The sequence below is a fragment of the Oncorhynchus gorbuscha genome, linkage group LG12, assembly GCF_021184085.1.
Source record: "Oncorhynchus gorbuscha isolate QuinsamMale2020 ecotype Even-year linkage group LG12, OgorEven_v1.0, whole genome shotgun sequence".
Lineage (NCBI taxonomy): Eukaryota > Metazoa > Chordata > Actinopteri > Salmoniformes > Salmonidae > Oncorhynchus > Oncorhynchus gorbuscha.
Genome location: NC_060184.1, coordinates 40,852,933 through 40,873,547, shown reverse-complemented (window position 1 = coordinate 40,873,547; position 20,615 = coordinate 40,852,933). Strand labels below are relative to the sequence as shown.

At 43.3% G+C, this 20,615-nt stretch overlaps 1 protein-coding gene across 3 annotated transcripts in view; it reads left to right on the top strand.

The window, feature by feature from the left end:
* Window positions 1–20,615, top strand: part of LOC123991013 (otoferlin-like) — a 157,913-nt gene that overhangs the window by 40,383 nt on the left and 96,915 nt on the right. For all 3 annotated transcript variants that reach the window (XM_046292118.1, XM_046292117.1, XM_046292116.1), the window contains exons 3-4: window positions 3,266–3,354; window positions 19,394–19,493. In XM_046292118.1, coding sequence (XP_046148074.1) covers window positions 3,266–3,354; window positions 19,394–19,493 — 189 coding nt within the window. The remainder of the gene's footprint in view (window positions 1–3,265; window positions 3,355–19,393; window positions 19,494–20,615) is intronic.

Below are 20,615 nucleotides of genomic sequence, written 5' to 3'. Positions count from 1 at the left end.
TGTAACGATGGTGACAGGTGTGCGCCATAACGAGCAGCCTGGTGACCTAGAGGCCGGATAGGGAGCACACGTGACAGTACCCCCTCCCCGACACGCGTCTCCAGCCGCAGGACGCCGACCAAAATGATGAACCCGGGGATCAGGAGCGGACCTTATATAGACAGATGTGTGCCTTTCCAAATCATGTCCAATCGATTTACCACAGGTGGACTCCAATGAAGTTGTGGAAACATTTCAAAGATGATCAATGGAAACCGGATGCACCTAAGATCAATTTTGTGTCTCATTGCAAAGGGTCTGAATACTTCTTTAATTTATACTTTTTTATAAATTAGCGACAATTTCTAAAAACCTGTTTTCGCTTTGTTATTATGGGGTGTTGTATGCAGATTGATGATACTTAAAAAAAAATGTGATCCATTTTAAAACAAGGCTGTAATGTAACGAAATGTGGAAAAGTTGAAAGGGGTGTGAATACTTTCTGAATGCACTGTACACCCTGCCCATTCCCCTTCCCTGTATCCCAATATCTCAATAAGTGAGATACCCACATGCCAACCATAGATATGGAGTTGGTCCCCCCTTTGCTGCTATAACAATCCCCCCCCTACTAGGATGACTTTCTACTAGATGTTGGAACATTGCTGTGAGGACTTGCTTCCATTCAGCCACAAGTGCATTAGTGAGGCCGGGCACTGATGTTGGTTGATTAGGTCTGGCTCGCAGTCGGTGTTCCAATTCATCCCAAAGGCGTTCAATGGGGTTGAGGGCAAGGTTCTTTGCAGGCCAGTCAAGTTCTTCCACACAGATCTCGACAAACCACGCTTTGTGCACGGGGGCATTGTCATGCTGAATCAAGCTGTTTCCACAAAGTTGGAAGCACAGGGGCCTTGCCCTAACAATGAAAAACAGTGCCAGACCATTATTCCTCCTCCCTCAAACTTTACTGTTGGCACTATGCATTCGGGAAGGTAACATTGTCCTGGCATCCGCCAAACCCAGATTAATCCGTCAGACTGCCAGATGGTGATCGCATTTCCACTGCTCCAGAGTCCAATGGTGGCAAGCTTTACACCACTCCAGCCGACGCTTGGTATTGCACATGGTGATCTTAGGTTTATGTGCGGCTGCTCGGCCATGGGAACCCATATCTTGAAATTACTGACGAACGGTTCTTGTGCTGACGTTGCTTCCAGAGGCAGTTTGGAACTCATTAGTGAGGATTGCAACTGAGGAAAGGCGATTTTTCAGCACTCTGCAGTCCCGTTCTGTGAGCTCGTGTGGCTTACCACTTTGCGGCTAAGTCATTGTTGCGCCTAGACGTTTCCCCTTAGCAGCACTTACAGTAGCAGCACTTACAGTTGACAGGGGCAGCTCTAGCAGGGAAGACATTTTATCAACAGGTGTGGCTGAAATAACCAAATGCACTCATTTGAAGGGGTGTCCACATGCAATGTATATCGTGTTCCCTACAGGTTGTAGAAAAGGTCAGAAGCTCTGAACAATCTGTTCAGACCCCAGTCCTACCTACCCACCAACCTACCTAAACACAACCCCTCTGCTCTTTTAGTATTTCTCCAATAGGTTTCCTCAAGGTGAAGGCCTCCACTTCTACTGTATGTCAAAGATATGTCGAACAAAAACACTATAGTAAATACTACAGTGTGTCTGAAAAAACACTACGTTGATTACAATAGTATATTCTACCGTTTTCTTGAACTACAATATTCATTCTTTAGTTAACTGTAAATACTACAGCATGCTACAGTATACAGTATTCACTGTGGGGTTTTAGTCCAGTAAAGTCCACCAAAACACTACAGGTAATAGTATAACATTTAAGTACTGTATACTATAGTATTTGTTCATGTGGGTGCACACACACGCACACACACACCTAAGGGCTTGTCTCTTGTCTGTATGGATTACAGTGGCAGGTGGAACCCCAGGTTTAAATAAAGGGGCAGGCCTGGTGGATAACTGCTCTGAGTAAAAACAGCCCACTGTGCTGTCAGCAACCAGGAGCAGAAAGGACCAGCAAGGGCTGGATGAGCTTCAAACATTTCTCATCACACATCCAGCACTGACATAGACACATTTAGTTCAACGTTACAACAGACAAGACTGACAGAGAACAATTGAATTCCCTCAGCTCTGTCTTGCTGTTGTACCCTTGACAGGATTTAGCTAGGCTCTCTCTCACTCTTTGGATCCTTACCCCATTCCACCCTCAATTTTTTTTCAACAGAACTTACATAAGGTGATAACACAGGGGGAAAGGCTGCTGATTGGCTAATCAACTGTGGACAGTCATTTTAAGCAGTAAGGCCCGCGGGGGTGTGGGATATGGCCAATATACCACGGCTAAGGGCTGTTCTTATGCAAGACGCAATGCAGAGTGCCTGGACACAGCCCTTATCAAGGTATATTGGCCATATATCACAAGCCCCCGAGTGGCGCAGCGATCTAAGGCACTGCATCTCAGTGCTAGAGGTATCACTGCAGACCCTGGTTTGATCCTTGGCTGTATCACAACCTGCTGTGATCGGGAGTCTCATAGGGCAGCGCACAACTGGCCCAGCATCGTCCGTGTTAGGGGAGGTTTTGTCTGGGGTAAAATAAGAATTTGTTCTTAACTGGTTTGCCTAGTTAAATGAAGGTTAAATTAAAATGTAATAAATAAAAGAAACCTGAGGTTCCGCCTTGCTATTATAAACTGCTTACCAACATAATTAGAGCAGTAAAAAATAAACATATTGTCATACCCGTGGTATACAGTCTGATGTACCACGGCTGTCAGCAAATCAGCTTTGGGGCTCGAACCAACCAGTTTATAATAGAGATTAGATCACTGAGATGCATAGCGTTTGCATGCTGTGGTGCAACTTCTGTTGTGTATATTAGAGAAGACTCAGCAGCACAACTTGGGTTTATCTTGAAGAAATCCAATTAAGGTTTTCTCACAATTTCAGTTATTCATGTTGCCGGTGGTGTTGCTTTGGCGTTGGGTTGAAAATGTTTCTCTTGCTTAGTAAAACAAGTAATTAGATATTCTATGGCCCAGTAAGAGAAGGCTGGTGGGCTTTTTTAAATTGCCTGTTGTGGTTAATGATTGACATGAAATACTTTTAAACCGGTCAGTCAAATGATTTTCCTGTAAACTCTGGATGTTGTGGTTGAATCATTATAGCCTGTGGTTGTGCAGCCTGTCACACTGTCACATAGTTTTGGGCTGAATCCTTAATTAGTCTTTCTCGCCCCTCAGACGTTCCGATGGCCGATTGCCAGTAGAGTGGATGAAAATGAGATGCTGGAAGTTCAAGTGTTCAACTACAGCAAAGTCTTCACCAACAGGTCAGTTACCTACAATACACTCAAACACAACACTGTAACATAAGTACTACCATAATCTCTCGTGGAGAGACTACATAAACATAAATAGTACCATCGATCTGTCATGATACATGAGATGCGTGAGAGAATGAGCAGCAAAAGTTTCGGTGCTTTGGACAAATCACGATTTCACAGGTATTAGCATCTTTTGAATTTCGGAAAGTGAGGAGACATTTGGCCATAACTTTTATTTTATTTTTATTTTACCTTTATTTAACCAGACAAGTCAGTTAAGAACACATTCTTATTTTCAATGACAGCCTGGGAACAGTGGGTTAACTGCCTGTTCAGGAGCAGAATGACAGATTTGTACCTTGTCAGCTCGGGGGTTTGAACTCGCAAACTTCCGGTTACTAGTCCAACGCTCTAAACACTAGGCTACCCTGCCGCCCCTTGCAAAGAGAGAGGGCGGAGGTCTGCTTCAGTTCTGATCCTCGTCCTATTTTTTGTCTCTAAACACATATGGACCCAGAACCGAGATTACTGCTACTACTAACAAAACTCAAATCAACAAATACCTGAATCTCAGCATGCTCAATACACACTCCAAACAGGGGTCAGAGGAATAATAATACGCACAACACTGCCACACACCATCATACTAACCAGGGTCTAACTAACAGTTGGAACATTGAGGGAAGGTCACCATAACCCTTCCATCACTTTCCTCCTGCCATCCTTAGACGGACATAATGCACACAATAATCTAGCTAAAGGCACTTCAGATAGGCAATCAGCTCCTAACGCTTCTTGACTGCGAGGTGATAGATTGATTCAATTGTATGTGGGATTGGCTGCAGTGCAGCATCTGAATGGGCTTCTAATAGAGTGGAGCGAGGCAGTCATGAAATTGTATTAGCGCCGTATGCTGACGGATGCATCTGTCGCACCTGAGCTCAACTACTCAGACGCTAAGGACGAGACTTGAAGGATGAAGTAAAAACACAGGTACAGTATATACAGTAGATGCTACATCTCTGTCTATCTCTATGATTAGAGATGATATTCCACTCAAAGTAGGCTCTGTATGCGTGTGCATATGATAGATGAGATACATGAAGAAATAACAAAAATAAGCACGGACTCATTTGATTCCAATTATACAAATGAATCGACAGACCACGTTTCTTTTAGGCACTGTTAACTGTTGACATTCTTACTACAGATACATCATCACTAACTTTGGAGGCTGTCTATTTATTTTTGTAAATTAAAAAATATATATTTTTCTCCCCAATTTCGATCTTGTCTCTTCGCTGCAACTCCCCAACGAACTCGGGAGAGGCAAGGTGGAGTCACGATTCCTCCAAAAACATTCCCCCCCTAACCGTGCTCCTTAACACTCGCCAGCTTAACCCCGGAAGCCATCCGCACCAATGCGTCGGATTAAACACTGTTCAACCGGCGACCGGGGTCAGCCTTCAGGCACCCGGCCCGTCACAAGGAATCGCTATCAATCAATTTTCAAAATTCAAATGTATTTATAAAGCCCTTCTGACATCAGCTGGTCACAATGTGCTGTGCAGAAACCCATCCTAAAACACCAAACAGCAAGCAATGCAGATATAGAAGCACGGGGGCTAGGAAAAATTCCCTAGAAAAGTCGGAACCTAGGAAGGAACCTAGAGAGGAACCAGGCTGTGAGGGGGGAGGGGCAGTCCTCTTCTGGCTGTGCCGGGTGGAGGTGATAACAGAACATGGTCAAGATGTTCAAATGTCCATAGATGACCAGCAGGGTCAGATAATAATAATCACAATGGTTGTAGAGGGTGCAACAGGTCAGCACCTCAGAAGTCAATGTCAGTTGACTTTTCATAGCCGATCATTCAGCGTATCTCTACCGCACCGGCTGTCTCTAGAGAAATGAAAACAGCAGGTCTGGGACAAGGTAGTACATTCAGGTCAGGGTTCCATAGCCACAGGCTAAACAGTTGAAACTGGAGCAGCAGCACAACCAGGTAGCTGTGACCGAGAGACTGAAAAACAGCTTCTATCTCAAGGCCATCGGATTGTTAAGCAGCCATCACTAACATTGAGTGGCTGCTGCCAACATACTGACTCATCTCTAGCCACTTTAATAATAAAACATGTAACGTAATAAATGTATCACTAGTCACTTTAAACAATGCCACTTGATATAATGTTTACATACCCTACATTACTCATATCATCTCATATGTATATACTGTACTCATCTACAGCACCATCTATTGCATCTCGCCTATGCCGTTAGGCCATCGCTCATCCATATATTTTTATCTACATATTCTTATTAATTCCTTTACCCTTGTGTGTATAAGTTAGTTGTTGTGAAATTGTTAAATGACTTGTTAGATATTACTGCATGGTCGGAACTAGAAGCACTAGCATTTCGCTACACTCGCATTAACATCTGCTAACCGTGTGTATGTGACAAATAACATTTTATTTGATTTGACTGGGGACAGCAAGGAGTCATCAGGCCAGGTAGTCCTGAGGCATGGTCCAAGGGCTCAGGTCCTCTGAGAGAAAGAGGGAGAGAAAGAGAGAGAAAATGAGAGAGAGTATACTTAAATTCACACAGGACACCGGATAAGACAGGAGAAATACTCCAGATATAACAGACTGACCCTAGCCCCCGGACGGACACATAAACTACTGCAGCATAAATACTGGAGGCTGAGACAGGAAGGGTCGGGGGACACTGTGGCCCCATCTGACGATACCCCCGGACATGGCCAAACTGGCAGGATATAACACCACCCACTTTGCCAAAGCACAGCCCCCACACCACTAGAGGGATATCTTCAACCACCAACTTACAATCCTGAGACAAGGCAGAGTATTGCCCACAAAGATCTCTGCCACGGCACAACCCAAGGGGGGGGCACCAACCCAGAGAGGAAGATCACGTCAGTGACTCAACCCACTCAAGTGACGCACCCCTCCTAGGGACAGCATGGAAGAACAGCAGTAAGCCAGGGATTCAACCGCCGTAGTAGATATTGATGCCGAAAATCCCAGTGAGGAGAGGGGAACCGGCCAGGCAGAGATAGCAGGGGCGCTTCATTGCTCCAGTGCCTTTCAGTTCACCTTCACACTCCTGGGCCAGACTACACTCAATCACAGGACCTACTGAAGAGATGAGACTTCAATATAGACAAAGGTCGAGAGTCTGCGTCACTCACATGGATAGGCAGACCATGAAAAATGGAGCTCTATAGGAGACAACCCTGCCTCCAGCTGTGTGCTTAGAAATTCTAGCGACAATAAGGAACCCTGCATCTTGTGACCATAGTGTACATGTAGGCATGTACGGCAGGACCAAATCGGAAAGATAGATAAGAGCAAGCCCATGTAATGCTTTGTAGGTTAGCAGTAAAATCAAAAGCAGAACTAAGTTCTAAGGAGCACTAGGACAGATGCAGAGCCTCTGTCTGATGCCATTAAAAGGTAATTTACCACCTTCACAAGTGCAGTCTCAGTGCTATGATGGGGTCTAAAACCAGACTGAAGCGTTTCGTATACATTGTTTGTCTTCAGGAAGGCAGTGATCTGCTGCGAAACAGCTTTTTCAAAAAATGTTGAGAGGAATGGGAGATTCGATATAGGCCGATAGTTATTATATTTTCTGGGTCAAGGTTTTGCTTTTTCAAGAGAGGCTTTATTACTGCCACTTTTAGTGAGTTTGGTACACATCCGGTGTATAGGGAAACGTTTATGTTCAACATAGGAGTGTCAAGAACATGAAGTAGCTACTGTAGGTACTGTCTTTCCAAGCAAGTCGGAAGACTTCCAGTTTGGTGTTGCGCCAGTTCCGTTCCAATTTCCTGGAAGCTTTCTTCAGGGCTCAAGTTTTTCTGTATACCAGGGAGCTAGTTTCTTATGATGAATGTTTTTGTTTTTAGGGGTACGACAGCATCTAGGGTATTATGCAAGTTTAAATTGAGTTCCTCAGTTAGGTGGTTCATTTATAGCACGGCTTTTGATGATCCTTGGTTGGGGTCTGAGCAGACTATTTGTTGCGATTGCAAACGTAATAAACTGGTGGTCCGATAGTCCAGGATTATGAGGAAAAACATTAAGATCCACAACATTTATTCCACGGGATAAAACTAGGTCCAGAGTATGACTGTGGCAGTGAGTAGGTCCGGAGGAATGTTGCACATAATCCACTGAGTCGGTGATGGCTCCAAAAGCCTTTTGGAGTGGGTCTGTGGACTTTTCCATGTGAATATTAAAGTCACCAAAAATGTGAATATTACCTGCCATGACTACAAGATCCAATGGGAATTCTGGGAACTCAGTGAGGAACGCTGTATACGGCCCAGGAGGCCTGTAAAACAGTAGCTATAAAAAGTGATTGAGTTGGCTGCATAGATTTCATGACTTAGAAGCTCAAAAGATGAAAACACAGTCGTTTTTGATTGTCTAATTTGAAATTTGCTATTGTTAATGTCAGCAACACCTCCGCATTTGCGGGATGCACGGGGGGATATGGTCACTAGTGTAACCAGGAGGAGAGGCCTCATTTAACACAGTAAATTCATTAGGCTTAAGCCATGTTTCAGTCAGGCCAATCACATCAAGATTATGATCAGTGATTAGTTCATTGACTATAACTGCCTTTGAAGTGAGGGATCTAACATTAAATAGCCCTATTTTGAGATGTGAGGTATCACAATCTCTTTCAATAATGACAGGAATGGAGGAGGTCTTTATTCCAGTGAGATTGCTATGGCGAACACCGGCATGTTTAGTTTTGCCCAACCTAGATCGAGGCACAGACAAGGCTTCAATGGGGATAGCTGAGCTGACTACACTGACTGTGCTAGTGACAGACTCCACTAAGCTGGCAGGCTGGCTAACAGCCTGCTGCCTGGCCTGCACCCTATCTCATTGTGGAACGAGGGGAGTTAGAGCCCTGTCTATATTCGTAGATAAGATGAGAGCACCACTCCAGCTAGGATGGATTCCGTCACTCCTCAGCAGGCCAGGCTTGGTGCTGTTTGTGGGTGAGTCCCAGAAAGAGGGACAATTATCTACAAATTCTATATTTTTGGATGGGCAAAAATCAGTTTTCAACCAGTGATTGAGTTGTGAGACTGCTATAGAGCTCATCACTCCCCCTAACTGGGAGGGGGCCAGAGACAATTACTCGATGCTGACACATCTTTCTCTCTGATTTACAGGCTGAAGCTATGTTGCGCTTGGTGACCTTTGACTGTTTCATTCTAACATCGTTGGTACTCTCTACACTCGCCAGTTTTAGCTTTAGCCAGCACCATCTTCAGATTAGCCTTTAACGTCCATAGTCCAGCCCCCTGGTAAACAGTGTATGATCGCTGGATGATTCGTTTTAAATCAAATCAAATTTTATTTGTCATATACTGTCATGTTTTGTCTTATATTGTCTTGTCATTTTGCTTTTCCTTCTGTTCGTTTTCCCCCTGCTGGTCTTTTTAGGTTCGTTCCCCTTTTTCTCTCTCCCTTCCTCTCTCTCTTCTCTCTATCGTTCCGTTCCTGCTCCCAGCTGTTCCTATTCCCCTAATCAATCATTTAGTCTTCCCACACCTGTTCCCTATCTTTTCCCCTGATTAGAGTCCCTATTTCTCCCCTTGTTTTCCGTTTCTGTCCTGTCGGATCCTTGTATATTGTTCACCGTGCTGTGTCTTTGTATCGCCCTGTCGTGTCGTGTTTCCCTCAGATGCTGCGTGGTGAGCAGGTGTCTGAGTCTGCTACGGTCAAGTGCCTTCCCGAGGCAACCTGCAGTTTATTATTGAGTCTCCAGTCAGTTCTCGTGATTACGAGTGAAATTGTTTTTATGCTTTATTTACCGCTCCGATTTGTCTAGGAGTATTGCTATTTCCTTAAACTGGATTAAAGACTCTGTTTTCGCCAAGTCGCTTTTGGGTCCTCATTCACCTGCATAACACATACACATGGTTAGCAGATGTTAATGCGAGTGTAGCGAAATGCTTGTGCTTCTAGTTCCGACAATACAGTAATAACCAACGAGTAATCTAGCTAACAATTCCAAAACTACTACCTTATACACATAAGTGTAAAGGGATAAAGAATATGTACATAAAGATATATGAATGAGTGATGGTACAGAGGCAAGATGCAGTAGATGGTATCGAGTACAGTATATACATATGAGATGCGTATGTAAACAAAGTGGCATAGTTTAAAGTGGCTAGTGATACATGTATTACATAAAGATTCAGTGGATGATATAGAGTACAGTATATACGTATACATTTGAGATAAATAATGTAGGGTATGTAAACATTATATTAAGTAGCATTGTTTAAAGTGGCTAGTGATATATTTTACATTAATTCCCATCAATTCCCATTTTTAAAGTGGCTGTAGTTGAGTCAGTGTGTTGGCAGCAGCCACTCAATGTTAGTTAATGTTAACAGTCTGATGGCCTTTAAGTCTAATACTACGGGTAATGGAGTCACCAGTGACTAGGGTTTTCAATTTGTCAGAGCTAATGGTGGGAGGCTTCGGTGTCTTAGACCCCGTAATGGGAGGAGGAGAGACCAGAGAAGGCTCGGCCTCTGACTCCGACCTGGTGCTTAATGGGGAGAACGGTTGAATGTTTCTGTCTGCTGAATGAGCGACACCGGTCGAGCATTCCTACAGCATTTCCTTCCAGAAGCCATGAGAAAATTGTTTGGCTACGGGGACTGTGAGAGGGGATTTATACTACTATCTGCATTTATTAGTGGCACAGACGCTGTTTCATCCTTTCCTACACTTAAAATACCATTGCCTAACGATTGCGTCTGAAGCTGGGCTTGCAGCGCGGCTAACTTTATCATAAGGCGATCGTTCTCCAGTATATTAGGAGTACAGTGACTGCAATTAGAAGGCATAATGTTAATGTTACTACTTAGCTTTGGCTGGTGGAAGTCCTGCCGAACCATGTCCAAATAAAGCGTCTTTAGTGAAAAAGTTGAATGAAAAAAGTTGAGCGAGGAAATTTAAAAAAATATAAAACGGTAATTTAAAAAGTAAAAAACGTAAAGTTGGCAGGTAGCAAAGTAAGGTTAGCAACAAACTGCACAGCAGCACGTAAACAAGTCTACAAGTTGTGACCGGAAATGACACAAGGAGCTCTATGGCGCGATGAGCCAAGTAAACTCCCCCGGCCAAACGCTCCCCTAACCCGGGCGGCGCCAATTGTGCACCATTCTATCGGACCATGGCCGGATGTGGCACAGCCCGTGAATGAGCCTGGATCTGTAGTAACGCCTCTAGCACTGCAATGCACATTCAAAATGGTGATAGAAATTTGGTAAGATGGATTTAAGTTTCCCTGCATTAAAGTCCCCGGCTACTTGGAGAGCCACCTCTGGGTGAGCATTTTCTTGTTTGCTTATGGCGGAATTTGGCATGAGTCCCCATATCCTCAAAAGGTTCTACAGCTGCACCATCGAGAGCATCCAGACTGGTTGCATCACTGCCTGGTATGGCAACTGCTTGTTCTCCGACTGCAAGGCACTACAGAGGATAGCGGGTACGGCCCAGTACATCACTGGGACCAAGCTTCATGCCATCCAGGACCTCTATACCAGGCGGTGTAAGAGGAAGGCCCTATTGTCAAAGACTCTAGCCACCCTAGTCATAGACTGTTCTCTCTGCTACCACACGGCAAGTAGTACTGGAGCACAATGTCTAGGTCCAAGAGGTTTCTAAACAGCTTCTACCCCCAAGCCATAAGACTCCTAAACATCTTGTCAAATGGCCACCCAGACTATTTGCATTGCTACCCCCCCCCCCCTTTTACACCGCTGCTACTCTCTGTTGCTATTATCTATGCATAGTCACTTTAATAACCCTACCTACATGTACAGTTGAAGATGGAAGTTTACATACACTTAGGTTGGAGTCATTAAAACACGCTTTTCAACCACTCCACAAATTTCCTGTTAACAAACTACAGTTTTGGCAAGGTGGTTAGGACATCTACTTTGTGGATGACACAAGTAATTTTTCCAACAATTGTTTACAGACAGATTATTTCACTTATAATTCACTGTATCACAATTCCAGTGGGTCAGAAGTTTACATACACTAAGTTGACTGTGCCTTTAAACAGCTTGGAAATTTTCCAAAAATGATGTCATGGCTTTAGAAGCTTCCAATAATTGACATCTGATAAGCTTCTGCTAATTGACATCATTTGAGTCAATTGGAGGTGTACAAGTGAATGTATTTCAAGGCCTACCTTCAAATTCAGTGCTTCTTTGCTTGACAGCATGGGAAAATCAAAAGAAATCAGCCAAGACCTCAGAAAGAAGAGTGTAGACTTCCACAAGTCTGGATCATCCTTGGGAGTAATTTCCAAACACCGGAAGGTACCACGTTCATTTGTACAAACAATAGTATGCAAGTATAAACACCATGGGACCACGCAGCCGTCATACCGCTCAGGAAGGAGACGTTTTCTGTCTCCTAGAGATGAATGTACTTTGGTGCGAAAAGTGCAAATCAACCCCAGAACAACAGCAAAGGACCTTGTGAAGATGATGGAGGAAACAGGTACAAAAGTATCTATATCCACAGTAAAACGAGTCCTACATCGACATAACCTGAAATGTCACTCAACAAGGAAGAAAATCCAAAGCCACCATAAAAAAGCCAGACTACAGTTTGCAACTGCACATGGGGACAATGTGATATGATGATACTACAAGCTTGGCACACCTGTATTTGGGGAGTTTCTCCCATTTCTCTCTGCAGATCATCTCAAGCTCTGTCAGGTTGGATGGGGAGAATGACTGCACAGCTATTTTCAGATCTCTTCAGAGATGTTCGATCGGGTTCAAGTCTGAGCTCTGGCTGGGCTCCTCAAGGACATAAAGACTTATTCCGAAGCCAATCCTACATTGTCTTGGCCGTGTGTTCGGGGTCGTTGTCCTGTTGGAAGGTGAACCTTCGCCCCAGTCTGAGTTCCTCAGAGCTCTGGAGCAGGTTTTCTTCAAGGATATCTCTGTACTTTGTTCATCTTTCCAACGATCCTGACCAGTATCCCAGTCACTGCAGCTGAAATACATCACAGCATGATGCTGCCACCACCATGCTTCACCGTTGGGATGGTGGCACATTTCCTCCAGGCAAGACACATGGCATAGAAGCCAAAGAGTTAAATCTTAGTTTCATCAGACCAGAGAATCTTGTTTGTCATGATCTGAGAGACCTTTAGGTGCCTTTGGCAAACTCCAAGCGGGCTGTCATTTGCCTTTTACTGAGGAGTGGCTTCCATCTCGCCACTGTACCATAAAGGCCTGATTGGTGGAGTGCTGCAGAGACGGTTGTCCTTCTGGAAGGTTCTCACATCTCCACAGTAGAACTCTGGAGCTCAGTTGATTGCTCAGTTTGGCCGGGCGGCCAGCTCTAGGAAGAGTCTTGGTGGTTCCAAACTTCTTCCATGTAAGAATGATGGAGGCCACTGTGTTCTTGGGGACCTGTGCCTCAACACAAACCTGTCTCAGAGCTCTACGGACAATTCTTTCAACCTCATGGCTTTTTTTTTCTCGGACATGCATCGTCAACTCTGGGACCTTATAAAGACAGGGACCTTATATAGACATATCCTTTCCAAATCCGGTCCAATCAAATGAAATGATCACAGGTGAACTCCAATCAAGTTGTCGAAACAGCTCAAGGATTATCAATGGAAAGAAGATAAACATGAGCTCAATTTTGAGTCATTTAGCAAAGGTTCTGAATAGTTATGTAAATAAGATATTTCTGTTTGCCAAAAACTCTAAAAACCTTTTTTCACATTGTCATTATGGGGTATTGTGTGTAGATTTAATACTTTTAGACATTTTAGAATAAGGCTGTAACATAACAAAATGTGGATAAAGGGAAGTGGTCTGAATACTTTCCGAATACACTGTATTTCACCCTCATTAACATACATGATTACATTGTGCATGTTCATTTAGACAGTAATTATTATTCAATATGTCCTCACCTGGGATTTTAACTCATAACCTTTTGGTTCACGGCAATGGAGGGTAAGAGGGAGTGGTGGGATGACCTGGTCATGTTACCAAAACACAATGAGTTTCGTGATGATGATGACACACATGCACGCACATGCGCACTTTAGTGGTTTACCTGGCCAGTTATATGCATCATTTAAAAAATATAATATCACCTCATATACTATTGATGCAACCTCGGTGTTGCACTAATGGGGAACACTGCACTTTAATACAACCCAAAACCTTATTGCTTCTCAAAGTTTTTTCCTCCAATTATATCTGTGTTAAGGGATGTGAGCATATGAAATCCTTCCTCCACAAAGCCCCCCACATTGTATAATTCATGTGTATCTTCTCCTCCCAAACTCAGCTTCTCTCTGCTTTCGCCTCCGCTCTCTCCCCGTCTCCCTCCCTCTCTTCCCCCACAGACTGCAAATCATGCCTTCATCCCTATTATCCCTCATTTCCTCTGCACTGTAAAGAAAGACTCTTTGGATCAACCAACAACAAAAAATACTTTAACTGGTTACAACTAAATGAGTTAGGTTTTTTCAATTGAAAAATACTACATTTGTTGAAACCAAATATATGATTCAATGCCAACTGTTTTGGCAAACCTATATTTTAAGTTGCAATCTTTCAACACTCAACTTACTTTTACCCTTTGGTTAAACCTAATAAATAACAAATACAAACTAATACTTCATATAAATGCAACCCATTTTTTTCCTCTTCTTCTAAGTTCACTTTTTCATTTGGAATTAGCTATCCAAATTTCTTCAAATAATTCAATAGATTCCCTGTAAAACAATTAATTAAGTTGGTTCAATAACTAGAAATAATGTTGCCAAACATATTCTTTACACAAGACGTTCACGTTTAGTAGCCACAATATTATAACCAAGCATTGGCTACGTTAACATAGAAACCTCATCAGGCTCTTTAGTGCAGAGGGTCATTGTCATTCCCCAGTGTAGCTGCCCCTCACATAGAGAACTCATAAACTGCCCCATAACTTTTACAGGGGCATACAAGAGAGATTGTGTGTGTTTGTGTGTCTGTCTGTGTCTGTGTCTGTGTCGGTGTGTGTGTGTGTACAAGTTTTATTCATGTCTCACTGTTGGCCAACGGGGGGCACTGCTTTGTAATGTGATGATGAAAACTAAATCATGTGCAAGTGTAAAGCATACAGTCATTTCTATGAGAGAATACTAAACAACCTGTGCATCGTTTCCCACTCCAAGATCTTCTCTGCATTCATGTCTTCGAACAGCAACACTTATTATTGTAGTTAAGCTTCAATTTAATGTATTGCTCGATAGAAGCCAGGGTGGCAGGTAGCCTAGTGGTTAGAGCCTTGGGCCAGTAACCAAAAGGGTGCTGACAAGGTAAAAGTATGTCGCTCTGCCCCTGAACAAGGCAGTTAACCCACTCTTCCCAGGTAGGCCATCATTGTAAATACGATTTTGTTCTTAACTGACTTGCCTAGTTAAGTAAAGGTACATTTTTTTATTCATTTTTTAAAGACAGCTAACTTGAGATTTTGAGGGTTGACCTAGAAAGAAAAAATGTATTTCACTTGAGAAGGAAGGAGATGACCTCTGCTCTAAATTATGAAGCAGATGAAAGTAAATTGTTTGGCACATCAGGATCAATAATGAATGGCACCTTTTGAAGAGCCAAAAAGTGAGCCAGAACATGATAGGCTGGTTTTCTTCAATTATTCAGGAGTTGTACACGCTTACGAAGGCTGAAAGGAACTGACAAACCGTTCACCTTTCTGAGGAGGTATCGAGGTATCGATCACCATCGTGATAACGAAAGGACAGAGTAGAGAGGAGAGGAAGATGGGGGGGAAGAGAAGAAAGGGGTGGAGGAGAGAGAACAGTGAAGGGGACAGTATCCTGCATCCTCCTGTACCAAATAGATGGATGCAATAAAAGTTGATATTGGTTTTCTTTTCTATGAAGAAAGAGATAAGCTATATTCCAAACTAGAGAGTAATCCAAGGTATTCTGGCTATGAGCCAAATAAGGACATGTATACCATGGTATTATTCAGTACTCAGTATGGAAAGACTTAGCTACTTCCAGATGAAGCCTAGCTGTCTGCATTGGTGGGGGAATGATTTGTGACAGTGAGGATTAAACCTGGTGTTAAGTTCTGTACATAAGGTTTATCCTCTATAGTCTGTATTGACTAATGGTTCCTTCATTTGGCTGCAGTTGTTATTATTTGCCTGCAGTATTGTGCTGCATACTGCATCCATCTCTCAGGAGGGAGGGAGAGAGGGAGATTACAGGCACAGAGAAAAGGGGGAGAGAGGGAAAGCATGAGAGATACAGAGAGAGGGTGAGAGAGTGTGAGAATGAGAGAGAGAGCGAAAGAGAGAGAGACACCTGCCTGGAGGTGATAGCATTCCCTCCCCCATACGCCCCCCATAGGCAGAACTACGACAACATAACCAACAAAAACAGGTCACAACTCCTGCAGCTCTGTAGCACGCTGGGTATGTACATACTGCAAACCCAATTTTGATGAACTCACATATCATTTGGGTAAAATTCCACAGTGTGCCATCACAGCAGCACGATTTTTGTGACCTGTTGCCACAGGAAAAGGGCAACTAGTGAAGAACAAACACCATTGTAAATACGACCCATATTTATTTTTTATTTATTTTCCCTTTTGTACTTGAACTATTTGAACATAATATGACATTCGAAATGTCTTTATTATTTTTTTAATGACACTGTTCATTTTTATTGTTTATTTCACTTTGTTTTTTATTATCTACTTCACTTGCTTTGGCAATGTTAACATATGTTTCCCATGCCAATAAAGCCCTTAAATTGAGAGAGACATGGGTGGTGGTGAAAAAGGGAGGGAAAGGGAGGGAGAGGGTGGGAAAGGGAGGGAAAGGGAGTGCAAGGATGGGAAAGGGAGGGAAAGGGAGGGAAAGGGAGGGAAAAGGAGGGAGAGGGAGGGAAAGGGGGGGAAATGGAGGGAAAGGGTGGGAGAGGGAAAGGGTGGAAAGGGTGGAAAGGGAGGGAAAGGGCGAAAAGCAAGAGAGAGTCAGGCTAGAATTGCACGAAGCAACTTTCACACACTTTTAGTTGCAGTTCCAGGTTGCAAGTGACATCATCTCAAGCAACTTTGCTGTTACATGACGCAACAACAAAAATAGCTTGCAACAGCAAATCAGATTGAGGCTGCTTCTGTCATATTTTTACTTTTTTATTCTGCACTACCCCCATGTTGAGCTGCTGCATTACATCGTCGTTTCACAGATTCTTTGTTTGTCCAACTGTTTGGTTATTGTAACAGCATGGATATAGACAAAATGCAGTCTGTACAATTTAGCTAGCTAGCCAAAATGACATTGCGAACACCAACATGACTAGCTAGCAACGAGCTAACCATGCTAGCAAGGAATTAAGCTAATGTTAGCTAGCTAATTAGCACAGTTCAGGGTGAACAATTTCAGTTGAAACTGGTCAGGGAAAGGTTTGGGTTCACTTCAATAATTGCATATATTGACTGCCAAACCATGTTCATTTGACTAGCCATGATGCCAAATGGTAGATATCTCCCATTCTGCTAATGTCTCTTCTGTCAACCTATATGCACACTGGCAGTGACAGGCAGCTGTGTTGACATGATAACTGGTTAGAATTCTGAAACTTCGAATGGATCATGTGACAAAAGTATTTTGCTTTGATTGGCTGAGGCTTGCAACTAGTTGCACAAAGTTGAAAAGTTAGAACTGGATGCAACCAGGTAAGAGAGATTGGTTGGTGAATGAAAAGTGGATACAGAGAATTTAGAGTGATGAACACAATGGTGGTTTGTGATTGGTATTTTAGTGAAAGCACCAAATAGCCTCTCTCTTACTCTCTCTCTCTCACACACACACACACATATCCTAATGGCCCAAGTTTGCTCCCTGCCTGTCACTTCTCATAATCCCCAGGCCTCTCACTGTTACTGACCCCCCTCAACCTCCTCCAGTGTGTGTGTATGTGACAGAGTGTGAGACTATTGACTGTGGTTGGCTTATATTACGTGTAGTTGGGCTCCCAGTGGATTCATGTGTGTGTGTGTGTGTGTGTGTGTGTGTGTGTGTGTGTGTGTGTGTGTGTGTGTGTGTGTGTGTGTGTGTGTGTGTGTGTGTGTGTGTGTGTGTGTGTGTGTGTGTGTGTGTGTGTGTGTGTGTGTGTGTGTGTGTGTGTGTGTGTGTGTGTGTGTGTGTGTGTGTGTGTGTGTGTGTGTGTGTGTATATATATATATATATATATATATATATATAGTAGTAGTATACTGGGTCTTTGTGTGGTGTGTGATTGATTGCTCTGCTACAATATTGTCCGGGGGAAACTATATCAATTATTCACACCTTTATAATTCTCTGACTGAATATAAATGGTACCAGGTTTCGCTCCCACTTTTAACAAACAGCAAATTCAAATTACATTTGCTTGTAAATGATTTGTGAAGCACATATGACGGCCTTATAAATGCTCTATGAAGGCTTAATGAATCCTTTACACTGTTCTTGTTGGTCATAGAGTGTAACCCATATTTCTGTATGCAGTCTGGTACATTGGGAAACTATGGAATGTTAGAGAATGAGAATTGAGATAGGCTTATCGCCCAATAAAGTCATTTGCAGCCTTTGGCTTTTTTGGGGGGTCAAAAACAATTGAAGATAATAAAATGTTGTTTTTCTAGGCAGCAATTTTGCTAAAATGTTGTTATTCTAGGCAGCAACTTTGCTAAAGGACAGGAAGTTAACAGCACTCTAAAGTTGATATGCTAAAGGAATAAATCACCTATGTTTTCTTTGACACTTTGTTAAAGTTGTTTTTCCTCAGGGCAGCGATAGCAGCTAATGAGTTTCCCCCGACAATATTGTAAGGAAATAACTGTCAGGTGTTGGAATGGGGATAGAGTTGGTTGCTACTTAACTTCAACAAGTACTCACTGGCAGACGGGTGATGGGGCTGGGCAGAGGATATTGTGTGTGTCCGTGTGTGTGCTTGTCGAGAACAGACCTGCTGGTTTGACAACAAGCTCTGACTGTCTTACCGCAAAATCAGGCGTCCAATCCCTTGTCCATGAACGTAACATTTTGAAAGTTAATATTCAGTCATTAATTCTGAATAGTTTAGGGGTTAAGGTTTGCACTGGGATTGCCTAGCACTGGGATTGAACACGCGACCCTCGGAGCCGGAGCTGGCAGTTTACGCCCGCCCACAACACCCTAGCAAATCTCAAGCCAAAATAATTGTAATAGTGCTCACCGTTGTCCCTAGAGGACGGTTTTGAAGTTATCTCCTGACATCCTGCTTACATGATCAGACGTCTAATTTTGCAGTGGATCTTGAGCGACCTGGCCGGGGTTGAATTTTTGCAGTTTAATATTCTCTGAGAGAGAAACAGGCATGAGATCACAGGGAAAAGTGACAATATCAGTATCGGAATAGAGAAAGTGAACGTGTATAGAGCAAATTGGGTGTGTTACCCTTTATTCTGTGTTTGTGTGCGTCCGTATCTGCGTCCGTGTCTGTAGCTCTATCTCTGTTGTTCTAATAAGAGTCTATTTCTCCGTCTGCTCCTCTTTACTGGTTAGTTGTTGTAGCGGCCAACGACTCTCCCTGCCTGTCCGAGCCAGTTCCCATCACTCTGCCTACACACTCACACACATACACACACAGGCACACACACATATGGGAATGTCAGATAGTCAAGGAAGACAGTGAAAAGAGAGATAGATACAGAGAGACAGACTGAGCTGTGCAAGGACAACACTATCAACCTAATGGAACCTAGCAAACCCAGCTAAAATGCAAATGTGGCCTACTTGAAGTCTTATCTCTGAACAATCACATAAAAATACCAGTGTTTTTAGCCAAGGCACAGTTCTATGCCACGACCCACTGAATCAGGAATATTCTGCTCTTTTTGTGAAACAGTGGTTGATCATGGTTATTGTGGTTCTGTTGTTCCAGAGTCATTGGAACCTTCAAGATGGTTCTACAGAAGGTGGCAGAGGAGGGCCAGCTAGAGGTGACAGACACACTCATCGACGACAACAACACCGCCATCAGGGTAATTCCCAACACTGGTCCCTGATCAGTTTAGATATCCATAGCCATAAGAATGAGAATCCTCCATACTGATCTATGGACATCATACAGTATATACTGAACACAGCCAAAATTATAAGTATTTTATTGACCTCAGGTGAGTATTGATCCAACAGCCACATACAGTGTATTTGGAGAGTATTCAGACCCCTTCCCTTTTTACACATTTTGTTACTTAATAGCCTTGTTCTAAAATTGATTAAATTATATTTTTTCCTCATCAATCTGCACATAATAACCATTAATGACAAAGGAAAAACACATTTTTAGAAATGTTTACAAATAAAATTTTCTGACCCTTTGCTATCAGATCTGAAATTGAGCTCAGGTGCAAAAACAAGCCATGAGGTCAAAGAAATTGTCCGTAGAGCTCAGAGACAGGATTGTGTCAAGGTACAGAACTGGGGAAGGGGAACAAAAAATGTCTGCAGCATTGAAGTTCCACAAGAACACATTGGCCTCCCATCATTCTTAAATAAAAGAAGTTTGGAACCACCAAGACTCTTTCTAGACCTGGCCACCCGGCCAACACTGAGCAATCGAGGGAGAAGGGCCTTGGTCAGGGAGGAGACCAATAACCCAATGGTCATTTTGACAGAGCACAGAGAACCTCTGTGGAGCTGGGAGAACCTTCCAGAAGGACAACCATCTCTGCAGCATTCCACCAATCTGGCCTTTATGGTAGAGTGGCCAGGCTGAAGCCACTCCTCAGTAAAAGGGACATGACAGCCCGCTTGGAGTTTGCCAAAAGGCAACTAAAGGACTCGGGCCATGAGAAACAAGATTTTCTGGTCTGCTGAAACCAAGATTGAACTCTTTGGATTGAATGCCAAGCGTCACGTCAGAAGGAAACCTTGCACCCTCCCTACGGTCAAGCACGATAGTGGCAGCATCATGCTGTGAGGATGTTTTTCAGTGGCAGGGACTGGTAGACTAGTCAGGATCGAGGGAAAGATGAACAGAGCAAAGTACAGAAAGATCTTTGATGAAAACCTGCTGCAGAGCTCTCAGGACTTCAGACTGGGGCAAAGGTTCTTCACCTTCCAATAAGCACACGGCCAAGCACACGGCCAAGACAACGCAG